General features: G+C 37.5%; 3 protein-coding genes across 7 annotated transcripts in view; 2 read left to right on the top strand and 1 right to left on the bottom strand.

The window, feature by feature from the left end:
* The window catches only part of myrf (myelin regulatory factor), a 27,899-nt gene extending 25,210 nt beyond the window's left edge, over nt 1-2,689 (bottom strand). For both annotated transcript variants that reach the window (XM_053642028.1, XM_053642029.1), the window contains exon 1: nt 2,325-2,689. In XM_053642028.1, coding sequence (XP_053498003.1) covers nt 2,325-2,370 — 46 coding nt within the window. In that variant the 5' untranslated portion in view covers nt 2,371-2,689. The remainder of the gene's footprint in view (nt 1-2,324) is intronic.
* A 4,311-nt stretch (nt 2,690-7,000) lies between these two features.
* On the top strand, nt 7,001-19,977 carry LOC128618589 (transmembrane protein 80-like). 4 transcript variants are annotated; one of them, XR_008387749.1, is made up of 7 exons: nt 7,006-7,502; nt 8,657-8,673; nt 8,962-9,055; nt 9,475-9,567; nt 10,512-10,713; nt 17,804-17,941; nt 18,034-19,977. XR_008387749.1 is itself a non-coding variant. In XM_053642271.1 (6 exons), the coding sequence occupies exons 1-6, from the start codon at nt 7,484-7,486 to the stop codon at nt 17,814-17,816; spliced, it is 438 nt and encodes a 145-aa protein (XP_053498246.1). In that variant the 5' UTR covers nt 7,006-7,483; the 3' UTR covers nt 17,817-19,977. The 4 variants fall into 4 exon arrangements, 3 of the variants coding, with proteins under 3 accessions (XP_053498245.1, XP_053498247.1, XP_053498246.1); XM_053642271.1 differs by having other exon boundaries at nt 17,804-19,977; XM_053642270.1 differs by lacking the exons at nt 17,804-17,941; nt 18,034-19,977 and having other exon boundaries at nt 7,001-7,502; nt 10,512-11,036.
* A 390-nt stretch (nt 19,978-20,367) lies between these two features.
* eps8l2 (EPS8 like 2) overlaps nt 20,368-22,500 on the top strand; it is a 39,455-nt gene continuing 37,322 nt past the window's right edge. The window contains exon 1 of the mRNA XM_053641198.1: nt 20,368-20,901. The gene's annotated coding sequence lies outside the window, so the exon portion shown is untranslated. The remainder of the gene's footprint in view (nt 20,902-22,500) is intronic.

The raw sequence follows: 22,500 nt of genomic DNA, 5'->3' as shown, positions 1-22,500 counted from the left end.
AATAAAGGACAATCATTTACAAAGAGAAAATGCTTGTCTTCCAAGAGTGGACAAAAACAATCTGTTGATGAATACAACCATTAGTCAAGGCCATCATGAAAGTCAAGTTTTCCAATAATTATGTAAATAAACCAAACTGATTTAAGACAAATATGAAAACATGCATAATGCCCTGTTAGCTGTACCTCCAGAGCTGCAGTTTAGCCCAGAGCCAACACATCTCTCTCACTCCCATTGGAGGAATGTAAACACATGAAAGTCAAGATCAGTACTTGACAGGCATGAACCACAGAGCCAGAGCCCATCATCTGTGTTTACGGTAGACAACCATCCAATAAACACTGCATCACACCTGTACTCCCAGCATGATGCATTATCATGGGGAAATACTGTGAATCAACACTAAAGCCACTTATCATGTATCATTGCTCTCACCTAAAAACATGGTGAACATGATGTGCATGTTACAGAAGAACAGATATGAAAAGATAAATGAAATGGGATGTATCTTTGTTGCCTTAAGCACAAAGCATAATTCTTTACACTGCTGTAATGTACTAGAAGTGCATAAGTTAACACAGTTAACATAACAAGGCTATGAAACAGAATACGTTATGTCTACTCACATGTTAGTCAATAAAAGAGTCAATCGTTTCAGACTCAACTGAAACATTATTGTGACACTTTGTCCGTTCATTTGAAGCAATTTCTTGTTTCTTGAATAATTTAATAAAGTAATAACACAGCATCTCTCTCTTAATCTCTCCCCAAAACCCCCATGACACTTCGCAGCAACAACAGTGTTCACCATCGGTAACACCCAAACACCCTCAATAACTTCCCCAAAAACCATCCGACTCTCAAACACCCATAATAACTTCCCCACTCCAATTCCCAAATATTATTTCTAAACCACAAATTCACCATCTCCCCGACACCCTCAAAAAAGCCTAAACATCATCACTAACTGCCCCACATTCCCCGCAGTCTCCCATGCATCATTTCAGGTGAGTGAAACTTAATAATACCCAACCAAATCCTAAACACACTCAATAACTTCTGCAAACCCCACCAACTCTCAAACACCCTCAATAACTTCCCCAAACCCCACCAACTCTCAAATACTCTTAATACAGTAACTTCCCCCAAACCCCACCAACTCTCAAACGCCCGTAATAACTTCCCCACACCCCACCAACTCTCAAACACCCTCAATAACTTCCCCAAACCCCACCAATTCTCAAACACCCTCAATAACTTCCTCAAACCCCACCAATTCTCAAACACCCTCAATAACTTACCCCAAACCCCACCAACTCTCAAACACCCTCAATAACTTACCCCAAACCCCACCAACTCTCAAACACCCTCAATAACTTCCCCCAAACCCCACCAACTCTCAAGCACCCTCAATAACTTCCCCCAAACCCCACCAACTCTCAAACACCCTCAATAATGTCCCCAAACCCCACCAACTCTCAAACACCCTCAATAACTTACCCCAAACCCCACCAACTCTCAAACACCCTCAATAACATCCCCAAACCCCACCAACTCTCAAACACCCTCAATAACTTACCCCAAACCCCACCAACTCTCAAACACCCTCAATAACTTCCCCCAAACCCCACCAACTCTCAAGCACCCTCAATAACTTCCCCCAAACCCCACCAACTCTCAAACACCCTCAATAACTTCCCCCAAACCCCACCAACTCTCAAACACCCTCAATAACTTCCTCAAACCCCACCAATTCTCAAACACCCAAAATAACTTCCCCACACCAATTCCCAAACATCATTTCTAAACCACAAACAGCTTCACCATCTCCCCGACACCCTCAAAAAAGCCCAAACATCATCACTAACTACCCTACATTCCCCGCAGTCTCCCATGCATCAGTGAAACTTCATGACACCATGTCATGAACACGAACAAAACAAAAGCAAGGGTGAACACTTTCAGGATGTATGTCCTCACATTAATAATCCACAACATGCTCAAGAACTTTTGTGTAAAACTGGAACTAGTGTTGTTTTTAAGAACTCAGTTAAAAATCTCAATTACAAAAAAAAAAAACAACAACCCTAAATTATAAATGTAAACAAACACTCAGCTCAAATGAAAACAACAAAGAAAATACAAACGAATTCTATTTCAAAATGAATCATGAAACCTTTTATTGTATGTATTTTCATTTAGTTAATTAATCAGCTGTCATGACAGAGGATGTCATTCCCGTTTATTCATTTATATGCATGTATTTATTTATTTAGCCATATAGGACAGAACCTGGAGTATAGACTCGAGATTAAGCCACTTACCTTCAAAGAACCTCTGTAAAGCCTCCGTTTCATCGACCACGTCCATGCTTATCTGCTGCTGAACTCCTCCATGTAGCGCTGAGGCCGGACCGGGCTCTCCGCGTCTCACCCAGCCATGCACTCCTTCTCCTTCTTCTCCTTCTCCTTCTTCTCCTCCTCCTCCTCCTCTGGGTGCCTCAACCCAGCGCTGCTGTCGCCCTTCCTCACTGAGAAAACCCTTAGCCCAGGGAGCGACACAACACTTCTCTCCTGATGAAGATTTCCCCTTATAATGAATGACTTCAAAGCGAGTCGAACCTGCAGCACTTCTTCTCTTCTCTTCTCTGAAGCGTCCTAAAAACAGCAGGTCACCTCAAGTCCTGAGATGTCAGGTGTTCTTGTGACTCCAATTGCGCAGCCTATACTGAAGACCCGACTTTCCAAAAAATAATAATAATAATAATAAAATATTAAATAGCTATTACCGCACCTAATAATATTTATTTAAATTATTAGCCTATTTATAACGTTTATCCTCTAGGAAAGCCATGTTAAAAGTCAGAATCCCCGGTCTGGGTAACTTGCATTACGCAAATGACTCCCGGTCTCGCGCGTGCGCTCGCCTCGACGGAGCAACAGCACGGAAGCATAGAGGATGCGCGAGACAGAGGCCACCTACTAACACTTACTACTGACACACAGCGTATGATGTGCTGCTGAACAGCATCACACATTTCAGTAGTCCATGGAGATTACATGTAGCACATATATAAACAGGTGTTGCACATGGATAGAATATAGCTTACATATATGCATCACACATATACACCTAAATATACTGTGTAAAAGTCTTAGGCAATTAACTAAACACTAAACAATCTTATCATGTATCATTGGCCTCACCCAAAAACATGCTGAACATGATGTGCATGCTACAGAAGAACAGATGTGAAAAGATAAATGACATGGGTTGTATCGTTGTTGCCTTAAGCATACAAAGCATTTTTTTTTTTTTACACTGATGTAATTAATGTACTAGAAGTGCATAAGTTAATGCAGTTAACATAACAAGGTTATAAGACAGAATGTGTTATGTCTGCTCACATGTTAGACAATAAACGAGTCAATCGTTTCAGAGTCAGTTGAAACATTATTGTGACACTTTGTCCGTTCGTTTGAAGCAATTTCTTGATTCTTGAATAAATGGAATAAAGTAATAACACAGCATCTCTCTCTTAATCTCTCCCCGAAACCCCCATGAGACATCACAGCAACAACAACCTTCACCATCGGTAACCCTCTGTGCAAAATATTATATATATATATATATATATATATATATATATATATATATATATATATATATATATATAATATTTTGCACAGGTGGTGTGCTTTTTTATATATCTTTTTTTTTGCAGTATATATACATGCATATATGTGTATATATATATGTATATATATATATATATATATATATATATATATATATATATATATATATATACTGTAAAAAAAAAAAGTCTTATGCATGTGTAAAGCACAAATACTGAAATTGACCTTTGTACTTAATTTTATTTTTAATAGACTGCAGTACACAGTGATTGAAAAAAAATATGGAGAAATAAAAAGTATTTAATGTAACAATTCTTAGCTTTTTAAAAATGCACAAGAAGTCTCAGGTACGAGGTGTTAGCAGTGTTATAGCTGTTGGAAATGAGCTGGTAAGTTTTTCTGAGCATTATGGAGAATCTGTACAGACTTTGACTGCCACACTTGCTTCTGTTCTCGCAGTTTAATATGTTACTTACCCACTTGATTCTGTAGCACTGATTTTTTTTTTTTTTTTCTGTATGTTTGTTTGAAAAGGAACATGTTTGGAAATCTAAAATGTTTCTGTACTGAAATAGAAGTCACGAAACTATTTATACATCTATAACCAAATGTGTATATTAGACACAAGACTAGTGGGTAGTAAGTATAGCTATAAAGTTAGGTTTCAGAGGTGAAAATGTGCACCATGTGTAGATTGTAAGCAGATGGGGTTTGAAGCATTGCTCTAAAGGAGGAAAGTGTCCGACTAAAGCCTGTAATGAATCTCTCGTAGACTTTTGACATTTGACACATGACAGTATTTGGGGGGGGAAAATGATGTGCCAAAATCACTAGACAATCCAGCGTGAGCAATTTTCACTTTGGGAAGTGATATCCTGAATATCTGAAGTGTGAAGTGTGAAGGATTATTATACTATAACTCAGAATCTAACAGCCATCCGAATCTACTCTAGTTTTCCACTGAAGCATTTCAAAGTAAAATATAAAATACTTTTATTAATCAAATGCAATTTTCATGATATTTTTTTTTTTAGATGTATTTCAGTGTAAAACTTGCCAAACAATATCTTTCCCTGTTTTAAAATACTCATCCAGTCATTTTTCCTGTCAGTTGCCTACAATAAAAGTATTTTCATCCAAATAAAAAAACAAAACAAATATTATTTACATAAATGATTGAATGTGTCATTTTAGGCCAGACTGTTTGATGTACTATTTGACAATATGTCCGAACAAGTCAGAAGTGTAGTTGAGGTGCTGTGTGGGATATTTTTCCTGTGTTTGGGGATCTGACATGGTTTGGGTGAGTGATTGTGAATGGATGAGGTGTGATGCGTGCAGTGAATACTGTAGGAGCTGAATGATGTATTTCTCCTCTCTTTATCTGCGACCTCTTTACACACAATAATGCTGTGTCCTTTCTTCCCCCTGCTCTTGTGAGATGCTGTTTTGTTGTCTTTATCCTCACAGCTGGAGCATCTCTCTCTCTGTCTCTCTCTCTCTCTCTCTGTCTCTCTCTCTCTCCGTCTCTCTCTCTCTCTGTTTAACCTAAACAACGCACCAGTTATTTCATTAACACAGTAGGGATTGTTTAGACGGACACAGGCGAGAGAAAGACAAATCGAAGCCTTGGAGGACAATGAAACATCTGGCCATGTTAATGCACTTCATCTCTGTTTGCATGTATATCCAATCTACATGTGCCTGAATACATGCAATCCTATAGGCTACTGTTAGTGGTTCACAATACAAAACTGCCTGCAGTGTGTGTGTGTGTGTGTGTGTGTGTGTGTGTGTGTGTGTGTCTGTGTATTCATAGACTTTGATTTGAGAATGGAAACCTAATGCAAGCCCTGCCGATTCAGTGATTATACTGTACATAGATTAAAAGTATGTCGTGAGCCATTTGACTACACTTTTGGAGGGGAAAAAGTGTAGTAAAAGTTCTTCAAGTGATATTTGAGGTTGTGTGGATATACTTAAGAGATTTTGGGATCTTAAACTCATTCTACTGATAGGGAAACAGTGTTGTAGGGTTCTACATAGAGCGTTAAAGGGACAACCGAGGAAAGTGTAGGTGTTGTAAAGTTTAGAAATTTCGAATGCATTTTTCACGTGCTATTACGAGCGAGGAAGTGCAGCAAAGTCACATGAAATAATAACAGCAAATAAAACAAAACGTCTCTGATGATTAGTTTACAAACCCTTCATTCTGTACATTGCTCTTAATAGTGCGCACTGACTGGGGCACACAGAGTGGGTTTGTTACTGACACTGAGCATGTGTCTCCCTGATGAGACACACACACACACACTCTGATGGGATGGTTGCTCCGCCTCACATATTCATCTTTATCTCTCCCTCTTTTTCAACAGGTGTGCTTCCTCACAGCGCTGTCACAGTTATCTCAGCCTGCATTCCAATCATTTATGAATGTGTGTGTGTGTGTGTGTGTGTGTGTGTGTGTGTGTGTGTGTGTGTGTAAGCGTCAGTGCATATTTGTGAGTGTAATAATAATAATAATAATAATAATAAGCATCCTTTTTTCTTGCTGTTGTTATTGTTGTTTTAAAAACAATAATATAATAATAGAAGAAGGATATTTACATTCACAAGTAAAAGAAGAAAAAACATACTAAAATAATTGATAGTCTATAGCACTTCAACAAAAAAGACTTTACAAAAGGCTTTACAGAATGATTATAACACATTAAAAAAAGAAAATAAGACATAATAAAAAAGATTACAATGCAAACTAAGAAAATATATGATGTATTTCTTTCTTAAGACATTATGTTTCCCTTTCTTAAGGCAAAAATAGATTAAAACACAGATTAAAATGTTACTCAAAAAAAAATATTAGCTAATGAACATAAATTAATAATAAATAAAAATCTAGTAGGTATAGGTTAGAAAATTATTTGGGGCAAAACCATTCAGCCATTTAAAAACTAATAAAACAATTTTAAAATCATTTTTCTAATATTCTGAACTCAATGTAACCCGGTATCATTAAAGAGCCACCACCATATTTAACCGTGGGCATGAGGTACTTTTCCATATGGCTGCCTCTCTGTGTGCACCAAAACCACCTCTGGTGTTTATTGCCAAAAAGCTCTATTTTAGTTTCATCTGAACATATGTAAACAAAATGTAAACATCAGTGGGAATATACTTCAAATATATTTTTCTCATATGAATTCATAGGGATGCCAATAATTGTTGCACATCTATATTTAACAAAGAATTGTTTGATATCCATGAGAACAGAGTACTTTGTGAATTGTTCTTAACTAAAGATCAAAAGGTGAAACAATAAAGACATTTTTTCACAGCCAATATTAATGGAGGGCGCTGTAACATGCCACCAATAGAAGGCAACAAATTACCAGTAGAGAGCCACACGGACCATTAGAGTTTCCACTTCGAACCAATACACTACACAATACACATTAAAACCATTACAAATGCTAGGGTTTCTATTGTTGTTGTTGTTTTGTTTGTTTGTTTGTTTGTTTGTTTGTTTTTTTGCAGAGATGTAGAGAAAACCTGCACAGAATCTCCACACAGACAGTAACCTGAGCTCAGGATTGATATGTGATGCATTTTTATTTATTTTACTCACTCTACAGCCTAAGAGGATTTTTGGATTTATATTTCTTTAACTAGACAGTCTATTAATGCCTTCTGAATAAACTTTTACACTGGCGTTCAGAGGATGTCATGCACCCTTGCACTAATCTACACTCTTTTGCAACATGAAACATGTATACTCCTTTTCACTAGGAGGCGCTACAGACTCTTAAACACATAACGACACGCAACCGAAGGAGTACACAAGCAAGATGGCGACGAGGCGAACGGGTAATTACTATCGTTGCCATAGATACGATTGTTCGCGCTATAAAATACCATTTCGAAAGACTTTTTTCGTAGTAAAAGTTATTTACACGTGTTAATGTCTGAGTGTATTTTTGTAAGACGGGGTTGTGTTATTTGTTCCAATGTTTACTGTTTTATTTATTCTGCACACAATACTGAGCGTTATGTTTCTAATTATTAAGTAGGAAACTAAACTTATATATATGTCTGGGTTGTAGTTAATTAATATATAGCACATGAAAGAAAGTTTATGTGTATACATATATATATATATATATATATATATATATATATATATATATATATATATAATTTATTATTATTATTATTATTATTATTATTGTTATTGTTATTGTTAATTAGAAGGTAAAGCCAGCACTGAACCTTTAGATAGCCCTAAGGCCAGATATTATCATCTTACATACAGCTGTAAAGTGAGGTTGGGGAAAATCTGGTGAAAGGATGGACATTTAGCAAATGTTTTGCCAAAAAAAAAAAAAAAAAAAAGTTATTCTGTTTTCAAAGTGATGCTAAGATTATAAATCGATTGTTTTTAGGCTTTCCTATTGTCTATAGACTCTATAGACTTTCTATAACTATCCCCAGAAACGATATGACTGATATGATTCCCTGTACATTTTCGTCTTTTTTGGTTCATTGTACAGTTAATGAACTTTAATAATAGCAAGACAACTGAACATAGAAAGTCTGAAATAGCTGCAAGAGTCTGCTATAAACATTTATGAAACTTTCTCACAAAGCCAATAAGAGCAGTGGGGTGCACAGGGCTATGTAAGGTTCCAGTAGTGTGACAAGAGCAAAATGTTTCAGCACAAATTTAGAAAAATACAACACACACACACACACACACACACACACACAAAGGACAGTGCATGTGCTGGCATAACTGCAAAATTTGGCAAATGGTAAATAGTCATGCAATTGTATACCATAGTTAGTCTGTTGTCTATTTCAAATCTGTGGAAGACATTCAGTCAGCAATGTAGATAGATCTAAGTCAAGGTTGAACCACAACTCCTTGCTGGTTTTACAGATTTGCCTTAATCTATACGGCTAACTATAATAATTTTCTTTATTAATATTCTTTATTTCTGTCTCCATTTTATTGTCCTCAGACAGAACTGCCAGTGTTGTATCCTTTCTATAATGTATACAATGTACACTAACTAAACGTCCTTGTGTTAGTTATGCTGGAGCCGTAACACAGAGCCTTTTCATGTAGCATTTAAACATTATTATTATTATTTTGGGACAAAAGATATGCAACAAGATATTTACATAAACCGTGCATATTTACAAGGTAACATATGTAATGTGTACTTTTAAAACAAGCCTGATTTGTTATCCTTTCCTAAATGTGCTATGTTAATAAAATAAAATAAAATACAATCAATTATTTAGCCTTGACCTGAGGCCTGAGCTTTCCTCTGTGCTTCTCCAAATTCTGCTGTATGCCTCTGCTTTCTACAGCCTCTTCTACTTCCTTTCCAGCCTCTGCATGATCATCTACAAAAGTAAGTACATACAGTACATACCTGAATAAAATAATGAGCAGCGGAAAAACATAATGAATCTGCATGCTTACAAGAACATGACAGAACGGGACATTTGTTTAGAAGGTTGTACCGTTCATAGGTTTCTGTTTTGTGATGACAGTCTAAAGACAGAGAAAGGCTTTCTTTAAGGGATTGTTGGATAATTAAGGGTTCTGAGGGATAATTAAGGTTCTATGTGGAGCCCTTTCTTAAAACAGGAAAACATTGTGTAGGGTCTGTTGTAGAGGGACAACCGACGCACCCTGGAGATTTTAAACATTCTTAGAAAATGTTTGCTGATCTGTCTCTTACCAACCCTTATCATACTTTGAATAAAAGCATTTACCAAATGGCATTTATTTACCAAATAAATGCAATATAAATGTTGTGTGACGCAGGTCAAGTGCTGAGTTACCCTGACAATTATCTGGTGCTAGATGTGTGCTTGCTCTTGCTGATGGCTGCTTTTGAGATCTTGAGAGTCTACTGGGGTAAGTTAGATACAGAGGGTCTACTGGGGTAAGTTAGATACAGAGGGTCTACTGGGGTAAGTTAGATACAGAGAGTCTACTGGGGTAAGTTAGATACAGAGAGTCTACTGGGGTAAGTTAGATGCAGAGAGTCTACTGGGGTAAGTTAGATACAGAGGGTCTACTGGGGTAAGTTAGATACAGAGAGTCTACTGGGGTAAGTTAGATACAGAGTGTCTACTGGGGTAAGTTAGATACAGAGGGTCTACTGGGGTAAGTTAGATACAGAGGGTCTACTGGGGTAAGTTAGATGCAGAGAGTCTACTGGGGTAAGTTAGATACAGAGGGTCTACTGGGGTAAGTTAGATACAGAGAGTCTACTGGGGTAAGTTAGATACAGAGAGTCTACTGGGGTAAGTTAGATGCAGAGAGTCTACTGGGGTAAGTTAGATACAGAGGGTCTACTGGGGTAAGTTAGATGCAGAGAGTCTACTGGGGTAAGTTAGATACAGAGAGTCTACTGGGGTAAGTTAGATGCAGAGAGTCTACTGGGGTAAGTTAGATACAGAGAGTCTACTGGGGTAAGTTAGATGCAGAGAGTCTACTGGGGTAAGTTAGATGCAGAGAGTCTACTGGGGTAAGTTAAATACAGAGAGTCTACTGGGGTAAGTTAGATACAGAGAGTCTACTGGGGTAAGTTAGATGCAGAGAGTCTACTGGGGTAAGTTAAATACAGAGAGTCTACTGGGGTAAGTTAAATACAGAGAGTCTACTGGGGTAAGTTAAATACAGAGAGTCTACTGGGGTAAGTTAAATACAGAGAGTCTACTGGGGTAAGCTGCTTGACCTGATTAATACAGGTTATATTTAAATTTATTTATTTCATCAATGGGTAATGTAATTTTTTTTTCACTTTGTATCTTATCTTATTAATTTATGGCTACATCACTTGAATGTGTTCTCAGGCGTGAGAGGCAACTTGCAGGAGAGCGAGAGATATCTCGGTGCCAGTGTCCTCATCACAGGAGCCACACTTCTGCTCTCAGTGTACTTCCTGGTCTGGCAGTCATATGTACTGAGAGCTGATGTCATCATTAACGCCATCCTGCTCTGCATCTATGGCCTCTCTGGAGTAGCCGGCTTCGGAGCCCTTGCACGCTTCACCAGGTTAGTCTTTATCGCTCAAATAGTACACAACATCTGCAGCGACACAACCCCTGTGCTGCTATAAGACCAGATTAACATCGATGACATTGTTTTAAGTGTATAGGATGGTAAAATCTTACTCTGTAGAGGCCACACATTTTTACACAAATGGAAGCTTGAAGAAGACAGTATTAATCAGAGATAATACTTCATTCAAAGACCGAATTTTCTATGGCACATTGACTTAGGCCTACTTCTAGTGAGCTGTAACCATAAGAGATGATCATAACTTGATCAGCTTAACCATCAAGCCCTGGATACGTTCAGTCACTTCTGTGTTTTCATTCCTTCACGCAAGCTTATCTCTTTCTGGCACTGTCAATATAAATATGAGGCTATTCATCATGTAGTTCGCTGTGCAAAAAGTAGGACATGCTGCATCAAGTGCTCTTTTATAGGCTTGCAGCAACTTGCTTGAAACCCTCAATTGTTTGACGTTAACAATTAGGACTTTTTCTTCATCATGATGATGATTATGATGACGACAATCAGCCTTAATACTGTATATCTGCAGTATATTAGACTACTATAAGATGTTTATTTGTCTTCTGCTTATTCACATATTATCATACAAGTCTAAACCCATTCTCTGTGATTGGTCCTTGCTGAGAATCGCGAAGTGTTTTGGGTAAGAGACCAATGCTGAGATTACTTTTGTTGCAGGTTACAGTAAGGGTACATAGAGGGTGCTCATGAGCCCTAAATTACAAACAGGACATCCTGTGGCCTTGCTGTTGCTGCAGAACAATAGTTTTAGTGTCCCTTGCTTGTATACTGTAGTTCAATTGACAGCAAATGAAAAAGCTCATTGTCAGTGTGCATTTTCTGTCCACCAGTGTTAAAGTGCTAGACTTTAAATGCGTTAGTTTAGACAGAACTGATGCCCTATATACCAACAGTGTATCTGCAAGGATGTGTCATTTAGGGCTTTGAAAGTGTGCTCACAAGCACCCTCTATGTGCCCTTTCTGCACCCTTTGGCTGTGCCCAAAATCCTTTGCAGTTGTTAGTGAGAACCTATCACAAAGAGTACAGCTTCATTAAAGCCAAGAACAGCAAAAAAAACATTCCTCCATCTTCAGTAACCGCTTTATCCTAGTCGGGGGTGTGGTGGATCCCAGGTAAACCTACACACACACACGTGTGAAGAACATGCAAAACTCTGCACAGACAGTAACCCGAGTTCAGGATCAACCCAGAGACCCTGGATCTATTGAAAAAGATATAGAGATAACGATAGAGTCAGACTGAAGTTAGGATGTTGTTATTATTTTAACATGTCATCAAGTAGCATTAGAGTAATATCTTATTTGAAGCAAACCCTGCGAAACTGAAGTTAGCACCGACTGTCTACTGGTATATATCAAGCCATTGTGAAAGCACCGTGTTCAACACAACTGAAATGTAATGAAGCCTTGAGGACCGAGGAGGTGTCAAATGAGGAGGTGTCAAATGAGGAGGTGTCAAATGAGGAGGTGTCAAATGCTTGCTTTTACAGCTTCACATCCTCGATCACGCCAAAGCTCCACACCTTAGAAACTCTCCTGTGGCAAAAGAAAGAAAAGTTAGAAAAGAGAAATCTGGCAACCTCAGAAGCATGAACATGGGTAAATTTAATGGGCTGACCTTAAACTCAAGTCTGAATACAGAAAACTAGCTACTTAGAATTACCTGTGTAAATACTGACATAGCTTTTGAATATAATTTGTAGAATGTATAACCTGTTACTATGCATGTTTTCAGTTTTTTTTTTTTTTTAAAAGTTGAGGCCTCAATGCAGAATTCACCATGGTCAGGTTTATTGAGACTATAGATGAAGAATAAGGTGTATACAATGAACTAGTAAGTTCCCGAGATTTTCATATGACAAACACAAAAGATCATCAGTACTACTTGATAATTTGATTTCCCTTTACACAGATTGCATCATTCCTCCTTCCCATTTCTATTTTTTCACCCATTGTTTATGGGGATGAATGAAATCAGCTTGTTTACTTAGCTTAGGACTTTGGTGTGAATTATTTATATGCAGGGCATTCAGGAGTCTTGACACTTTATCTGCAGCACAGCACTGGTGTGGCTGATTCTTTGTCCCTATATGCATTAAATATGCTTTTGTGTTGGGCTTGACGCCATAGAACCACTCCCAACCAGTCGGACTGTGTTACAGCTATAACCTGTCTGCTGAAACTATATAAATTAAGCTTGAAGCTATATAAACGGAAAAATATAGATGTATACATTAGAATTCAATAGACACAAATAGATATTTAAACTGGTATCCAATAACCGATATATTTTGAGGTGCACAATTGAAATGCAAACTGGATTCGTTGGATCTTAAGTAGGAAGGGAACAACATACAGTTGTTTGTAATAAATATGAGCATATGCCTAGAAGCAGCTTTAATTCATAAATAAAACTGTAAAACTGAAGCGTAAGATTCTTTTAAATGTTAAAAATTCACCCCTAGTGATTATTTCTCTTTTTGCAAGATCAATAGGTAAATAGGTAAATGCAATAAAATAAAATAATTAATTAATATTTTTAAAAAATTAGAAAAGGGGAGGGGTGAATATTTATCAGTTAAGCAGTTTTTTTTTTTTTTTTTTTTTAGATTTTTGTTTTATTTGAATAATTCTGAGGATATCAATTAATTGGATGTCCTCAGAATTATGTTAAAGTAAAAATCTTTTTTTTTCTTTTTAAACCTGCTTAACTGATAAATATTCACCCCCTTTCTTTCAACAATCTGAATTAGGACTAGTGTTTAATTGTCTTGAGCACTCATAATAAATGTTAAACACGTATGTTCATTTCAAATCCAATGTCCTGACATTAGGAGGTCTCACAGCTAACATTTCAGATCAGATCACTCTTGCTGTCATGAAGACAAAGGAACTGCCTGTTCAGTTGTTAGGAAGAAAAAAAAAAGATTATAAAAAGATGAGCAAAGCCTGGAACCTTCCTAAGAGCACTGTGAAATCCATTCTAGCAAAGTGGAAAAAATATAGCAAGCAGAAGCAGCAAGATCAGTCTGTCCTTTCAAAGAAGAGCAGTTGTCAGAGAAGTGTCCAAGAGGCCAGCTACAACACTGAAGGAGTGACAGATCTCACTGGCTGAAATGGGAGAACCTGGGCAGACCTCAACAATATCATCAGCTCGTCATAGAGCCGACGTCTATGGGAAAGTGGCTAGAAGGAAGCCAGTTCTGAGGAAGGCTAACGAAAAGGCAAGCCTGGAATTTTCTAGAAGGCATGTGACTAAATCTGAGAGCTTTTGGGAAAAAAAAAAAGATTGTGAGCCATTTGATGTAAAAGAAAAGTGTTATGTTTGGCACAGAACGAATACAGCCCAACACCCAGATGACAGCATTTCTACTATCAAGCACGGTGGTGGTAGCATCATGCTCTGCGGTTGCTTTTCAGCAGAAGGAACTGGAAAGCTTGGCAACATGGATGGAGACAAATACTTGAGGAGCAAATTCTTGAGGAGAACCTGTTCCAGTCAGCCAGAAATCTGTGTCTAGGCAGAAAATTTACATCCCAACAGGACAGTGAGCTAAAACACAGGGCAGAAAACGACAAAGGAACGGCTTAAAAGAAAAAGGTTTGTATTTTGAAATGGCTGAGCCAAAGCCCAGATGTATCCAATTGAAAATCTGTGGTATGACCTTAAAAATAGCATTTTTTAAAAAAGCATTTAAAAATCCATCTAATTTGGTTGAGGTTGAGAAAGTTTGTTCAAGTTCACGTTCAAGTGGCTTTATTGTCATTTCAACCATATACCATATACACTGGTACAGTACACAGTGAAACGAAAACAACGTTCCTCCAGGATCACGGTGCTACATAAAACACACACTAACCACATGAGACGAGACAGAACTAAATAAGATCTACACATTCTACACAAAGTACACATTTAGACGTGTGCTAACAACACAAGACAGTACTGTAAGTACTAAAACAGGACAATAGGGACATTCAGAGACAGTGTAGCGCCGAACAGTACACAGTTCTAGTGTAGAAGTGTCCGATATAACAGGTAGTGCAAAAAGAATAACAATAATAAAAAAAGGCTGTGAATGTAAACATAACATGCTATGACTTAGTCTTCAGGAGATTAGCTTATACCATATATGGACATAGCAGTTATTGCAGTAGCAGCCAGGTAAAGAGTATAATAGTGACAAGAAATTAAATACTATATTTTTATAAGTACAGTAGCAGCAAAAATATAACAGAGTCAATGCAGGAATGTGCAGATATTGCACTGGGAGTGGGATGGTGTTCAGTTCAGTGTGTGTTGAGGAATGAGAGAAAATGCCAAGATCAAAATGTGCAAAGCTCATAGAGACACATCTGAAACAACTCAACGCTTTAATTGCTGCAAAAGTACTGTACACTAAGTATTGATTTTTTGGGGTGAATACTTATGTTAGGCAGTGTTTCGATTTTTTTTTTTTTTACTTTTAAATAATTCTGAGGACATCTAAATAATTTATTTTCTTTTATCTCTGTAGAGAGTACATTCTAATGTACTTAAATAATACAGTATGTAAAACTAAGGAGTTATACATTGCTGAAATCTATTGCGCAGTCCTATTTACAGGGATGTGATTCTACTGTTGAGCCACATTTTTTGTAGGTTTTTTGCTTTATCTGGAAGTAGTTGGACAATCATGTTGTGTTGCACTTACCTTATCTTGGATCACTCGAGGACACTCAAGACTAAAGAGGCCTAAGATCTGTCAGTGCTTAAATATTCATGTGAATTTAAATGATGATGCTGCCGAAGCCAGCTTTTGCTGCTCTATCAGTCAGTGTTATCTGAGAAGTTGTATTCTGCTTCAACTCTTCACAGCTTGGTCTTCATTGTGCTTGCTCAACACACTTCATATCTTTCAAATATTTCTTCTTTGGCTATGACACAACCGACAATTTTTTGTAGGTTTATCTAACCTTTATACATATTTTTAAGAAACCTAAAGTAACACTGTACTGGTATACAGTTCGATTGCTTCCGTGCTCTGAAAAACAAAAACAAACTCACCTATTCGAGTATTTATGAAGATGTTCATCACAAAGGCATGTTAAAATATGGGAAATAAAACAAAATGATGAAAAGTCATGGCTTTCTAAGCTTGGTTTTGGCAAGCCCAGTCCCATTTAACGCTGATATAGGACCAGCCTTGCTTACAGAAATCATCATATCATTTCAGTTATATGGTTTGGTGTTAGGGTGAAGATCGGAAAGACTGCTCAAAAGTAGAGATTAGTACTATGGTGAAACACTGATTTGGGAAGTGTTACTTAGAAGCGTAGAAGCTAAGCTAATTAGCTAGTAACGTATCTAATGTAATGGCGAGATGCAGATTCTTGAAGCATTGAAGCATTCCAGACAGATGTGTTGTAAAATGGTTCCCTTCTCAAAGCTTTAGTTGCACAATAGACACTCCTAGAGGTCAAAGGAATATAGTCTTATGTCTCATGTAACATTGCACTGTGTGTGTAAAAGCCAGTAAGAAATAAATGGCTGTTATAAGCAATATCAAATGAAGGAACTCCTGAACATGTGGCTTAGTAGTTAGCACGTTCAGCTCACACCTCCAGGGGGTTCGATTCCCACAGTGGCCCAGTGTGTGTGGAGTTCGCATGTTCTCCCCGTACTGCGGGGGTTTCCTTCAGGTACTCCGGTTTCCTCCCCCAGTCCAAAGACATGATTGGCATGTCCAAAGTGTCCGTAGTGTATGAATGGGTGTGTGAATGTGTATGTGATTGTGTCCTGCGATGGATTGGCACCTCGTCCATGGTGTACCCCGCCTCGTGCCTGATGCTCCCTGGGATAGGCTCCAGGTTCTCCCACGACCCTGTAGGATACGTGGTATAGAAAATGGATGCATGTGCAGAGATGTGGTGTGGTTTCCAGCTTGTTTTCTGTATATTTATAGAGTTAATACTGCTTTTTTTACTGTAGATCTTTAATGTAATCATATCTGTAAGATTAAAATGTAGGGAAGTAGGATAGTGTGCTTCAACTAGACAGTGACATGACGTTTCATTAAGCGCCAATGAGTGAAGCTTTGAGATTGAGTAACCGAATATGCTTGTGCATTGTCAGACAACCAAAAAGTGTTTAAGTAACTGTTTAAGATGGTAAGTGAAAACAAATAATGAAAATGTCATTCATCTCAGCATTATTAAACAGAAGTAACAATTAAAATGCAAATTTACATGCATGTACCATATTGGGAGATATTACTGGCAACTGACACCGCTCTGACACAATACTATCACCAACAACAACCCACAAATTGTATTGTATAGACTATTCTGACAGTATATAGGCTACTCGAACCCCCCTCCACCAAAACTGAACTTGTCCCTAAGCAAGGATTCATCATCATAGATATCATTACAGGAAAACAACACAAGCTTCCATACTGAGCTTCATCTGAAAGTACCCTGCCTTCTCCACATGCACTGTGAAGCTCCAATACCCAGCATAACATCACTAGTTAATACTAGCACTAGCTAACTTAGCTAACGGGCCGCTAGTAAATTAGCTCACATCTGTCACAGGTACACAGACATAAGGAGGATCTCAGCATCTTGACTCTTGATTTGCACCACCATAATCAAGTTCTCAGCATTCTCAACTAGCCAAACGTTTAAATATAATATACCATAACAATCGAGACAGTTTAGTTCATCACTAACTAGCGTTAGGTTTTGTTAGTGTTCTAGTGTTAGCTAAGGTTAGCATTAGTGTAAGTGTTAGTTAACTACTGTTAGTTGGGCTGGCAGGAGGACAGTATGAGCATATTCATTTTTTTAGAGCAGATATTGTACCACTTTTAATAGGCATAAAATGTGTAGAGATGCTCCTAGGGAATTTCTTGTCGTTTGGGTATTTAAAAAAGTAAAACAGCGTTTTGTTGTAAATAGATTATTTTAGCAGTTTCAAATGACATGTTCTCTTGGTTACCTGAACTGAAGATAAGTAATTATTACCTTATACATTTTCTTGCTCTTTCTTCTGTTTTTCAGCATTTACTCATGACACACTAGGTCTTGTCCTGATGGTATAAATCCATGTCTACAGCTGCACTTCACCTGACGTGTGGACTTCATCTTCCATAATGCACCAATGCAGATCCTTCATATCAGCAAAAACACTGGTTTGAAGTAGGATAAGAGAATTTAAACTGACAAAATGGACCTTAACAAAATCAGTCGGTATTTTTTGTAGATTTTTTTTTTTTTTTTTTTTTTTACAGATGTGGCAGGAAGTTAGGAAACAGATGTTGAAACAAACCCCAGTCCACATCAATCTGTACTTATAACAGTCAGTCCTTCCAGGATGTTGTGATTTTGCCATCGCAGAAATGAACGCAAAATCAAGCAACTCTACAATATCCGTAGGATCTTACAATTTTGAAAAATTGCCGCAGATTTGAGCCGAGACGCGTCATGTGACGTCATCCCAACGCGCTTTCAGCTGAAGCCATCTTCAATTCATGTGCATCGAACATGAGTACGGCTAAAAGGTTTCATTTACCAACAAACATCAGTGCGAAAGCGTGTGCAAAGCAATTTCGTGCAATTCAAGTTTTTTCGGGGGGGGGGGGGGGGTGGAGCATAAAAATTTCTGCACATTGCATCGCAAATTTTTTTTTTTTTTAAAAAGTCGCCACAAAATCAAGCAGTTTAGCCGCAACAATCACAAAAAAAACTGTATGGACTGAACAATACATTTTATTATTTTAAATGATTTCCTCCCATTTATTAGGATCTCTATAGCTGCTGCTTACATGTAAAAATATCAGGCTTGCACCTGTAATGGATCTACAGCAAACTGACTAGATACGTGTACCTAATAACCTGGTAACTCTGTGAAACTTTATATGATGAAATAATGCAGTCATACAGTCTCATGTTTTTCTTTAAAAATATAGATTTTGATAAGCGTTTTTATTTATTTATATTTTTCTTATAATAAAGGTGTCTCAATAAAAATAAAAAAAAGTTCTTATATCCTCAATGTGAGACTGAACTAATGAACCTAATGAATGTTTTCATCAACTTTTTCTGTACCAAGGGTGTTAGTAGTTCTGGAGCTGACTTCATGCACTACTTTAACACATTTATATTTAAAATATTTCACCCTGGCTACCAAATAAAGGTCAAAACATCCGTCCCTCAGAAAGTTCTTCTGTTATAATCATGCACGTCATTATCATGGTATATTTTACATCGTTTTAGTACCTAGGTGTTTTTACTAACATTATGGGATGGAATCATGTCACCATTGTTCAGTTTTTGATAGGTATTTTAGTGTTTTAAGTTTGTCCACTAGAGGGAGTGTGTATATTTTAATTGAGATGAGGACATGACTGTTGTAGCCTTACTCTATTTGTGTTAGATGATAGGTCTCTTTGTGCCAATGACCCAACCAACACCATTTCAATCAGTTTGAACATTTTTTTTTAGTAGTTCAGTGGTACATTTGAACTTTACAGTGATCTATTTGAGTTTACAGTCAGCTCAGTCAGTTTAAAAGGTTATTGTATGAAGTTTATTTATAATGCAAAACCATCATTACAAAATGTCATGGGGCTGTAGTTATAATACCTGTGGGTATTATAGTAATAGTTACATAAAAGTTATTACACTTGGGTTGTTGTTTTTTTTTGTGTGTGTGAACAAACACTAAAACTTAATGGCTGGTAAAAATTCAGCCAAAACCAGTCTTCAAAATGAATAAACTCAGTGATTTTTCTGTCATTAGCATTTCAGAGCATTTGTGCATATGAAAGCGGAAGCCAGATTGTTTGTGAAAGTATTGGAAAGAATGCATGTCTTGTCTGTTACAGAAATAGAAGAAACGTCTGTCCTTATTAGGCATGATGATCTTTGTGTACGTGTGTTTTAAGAGAACTGGGGGGGAAAAAAGGAAAGAAATCAAAGTGCTTTTTGTTGTCCTCAAAAAAGGGAGGACGGAGGCTTTCGTGCTGATGTCAGCCTTGGCAACCGGTGATATCCAAACCAGGGCCCTGTTCCACCACGCTGCTCCTTTCTCATTCTGTTCTTTGAAGCTGCCTCTCCCTGACCATACTGAATTACACACCTGGCTGAAACAGGTGCTGCTCTGATAGGTGGCCAGATGGAAATCCTTCAAGTAAACAAATACGCAACTATTGAAATTTACTCTCTCTTTTTTTTTTTTTTTTTTTTTTTTTTTTTCTTATATATATATATATATATATATATATATATATATATATATATATATATATATATATATATATATATTAGGCCTATTTAGGCAACCATTAATTTTTTTTCATAAAAACAACTGGCTTAATTTGATCAAAGCCAGTGATGATTATTTCTAATGAACTCTAAAGCCTGAATAAAAACAATCTTGAAAATTGTATTTTGAGATAATGACAGACACCCTTACACGGTTAATATGTTAATACTAAGTGTACAAGTCTGTTACACAACTCGAGCTCTCACTCAATTTGTAAGTATTGTATTTCACACATCCCTGCTGAAAAAAAAAAAAAAGAAAAGAAAAAAACCCCTCAAAACAATAGAAACCATCACGGAAATTCTAATGGTTTCCACTACAAATATCATTACAACCTGTCAGCTAAACATTAAAACCATTACCATTGTTGGTCCTTAATGGTATTCGCTAGACATACTGTACCATGGCACCAACAAAAGGAAACAAATGACCATTAGAGACCCACTGGGACCCAATACAGTTCCCATTAAAACCATTATGAATTCACTCGACAGACCCTGGGTTGCTGTAATTTCAGTATTTACCCCCCTCCCCTAGGTGAGTCCTCTTATCTGCAGGTAGAGCCGCACAGCTCACCTGTCAATCAAACCCCATCGCTCCTCCCACAGCCCAGCACCTGTCACTCGCGGTTTTCCGCGTGAGTGCCGTACTGCGTCTCCTTGGCTACAGTTCAGCACGCGCGACACGTGTTCAGATCCACATCAGCGCGCCTCAGCCTCAGACTGTCCTCCTGCTGGAATGGCACCTTAATCACCTGTTCCCCCAACACCACCTTTTCACTTAAAAACTCTTGTTTATAACAGTGGACTGGAGATTTATTCGCTCTCATCAGGTAAGACTATTCATTATTTCTATTATGAGAGAGTTTTGAGTTATTGTTTTGTTGTTAGTTTGTAATAAATGGAGTAAGATAAATAAACTATACACAGAGTGGAGCTGCTATTCCGACTTCCGGTCACTTGCTGCTACTTATTTTGTAAACTAAACCATGATTTATTTATTTTTGGTATTTTTTACACTTGATTTAAATATTTAAAACCTGATGAAGATAAGTGTTACTCGCCATTAAGTTATTATGGTAGCCTACTTCTCTCACCTGTAACGTACACACACAACTTTACTGTACACTAGTAATGTGTCGTTCGTGAACGAGTCGGCTCTTTGAGTCGGCTCACTTAAGAACGTTGAGAATCAATTCACAAATGCGAGGCGGGTTTATTTATTTATGTTTTCATTTGTTTGTTTATTTATTATTATTATTATTATTATTATTATTATTATTATTGTTATTGTTGTTGTTGTTGCTCCTGCTGCGTGATGTAAACAAAATGCTTCGATTCAAAACCTTCCAAAATCCACCTGAACTGTTCATTAGAGTTAATGATGAGCCGTGTGTTTGATTCTCATGTGTGTATGAAGCTGTATTACAGGGTCTCCTGTCATGCAGATGTGCTGTATACTCTGAGTATTAGATGAGACCATCATTTAAAGGAATAAATGATGTAAATCTTCTTAATGAAGCAGAATACACAGCAGGAATGATGTACATATGAGAAGAGAGTTCAGCTTTTATTTCCTGGTGTTTACAGTATATGTAGGCTAGACGTGTTAAACAACGTAGAACACAGCACGTTTTGTATCAGACCACCCAATATGTAGACAAGCAAAAATATTGGAATATGTGACTGACGGGTGTTTCTTGTTACCTAGGTGTGTCCTGTTAGGTTGATTGTTTAAACAATAAATAGCTCGGAACATCTAGTCTTGGTTTTAGCTTTCGGTTTCACCTGTGAAGACTGTGTTTGTTGTTAAAAAGGATAAAGCAACATGAAGATCAGAGAGCTGTCTACGGGAGAAAAGCAAGCCATTTTGAAGCTGAGAAAAGAGGGATTGCAAACAGAGGCATTGCATAAGCGTTGGGCATAGCCAATACAACAATTTGGAATGTCCTGAAATAGACACTGGTGTACACTGAACAGATCGGCCACGAAAACAACAACAGCTGATGACAGAAGCATTGTGAGAGCTGTGAAGAAAAACCCAAAAACAACAGTCAGTGACATCACCAAATACCTCCACAGGGAAGGGGTGAAGGTATCACAATCCATTTTTCGAAGAAGACTTCAGGAGCAGAAATATAGAGGCAATTCCACAAGATACAAAACCACTCATCAGCAGTAAGAATCAGAAAGCCTGATTGGAATTCGCAAAGAAATACAGAGGTGAACCACAAAGGTTCTGGAACCAAGATTAACCTGTACTAAAGTGATGGAAAGGCCAAAGTGTGGAGAAAGAAAGGATCTGTTCATGATCCAAAACATACAATTTCATCTGTGAAGCATGGTGGAGGTAGTGTCACGGCTTGGGCTTGCACGGCTGCTTCTGGAACAGACTCACTAATCTTTATTGATAATGTAACTCATGATGGTAG

Source organism: Ictalurus furcatus, chromosome 14 (genome assembly GCF_023375685.1).
Source record: "Ictalurus furcatus strain D&B chromosome 14, Billie_1.0, whole genome shotgun sequence".
Taxonomy (NCBI): Eukaryota; Metazoa; Chordata; class Actinopteri; order Siluriformes; family Ictaluridae; genus Ictalurus; species Ictalurus furcatus.
This window is presented reverse-complemented; position numbering and strand designations above follow the sequence as displayed.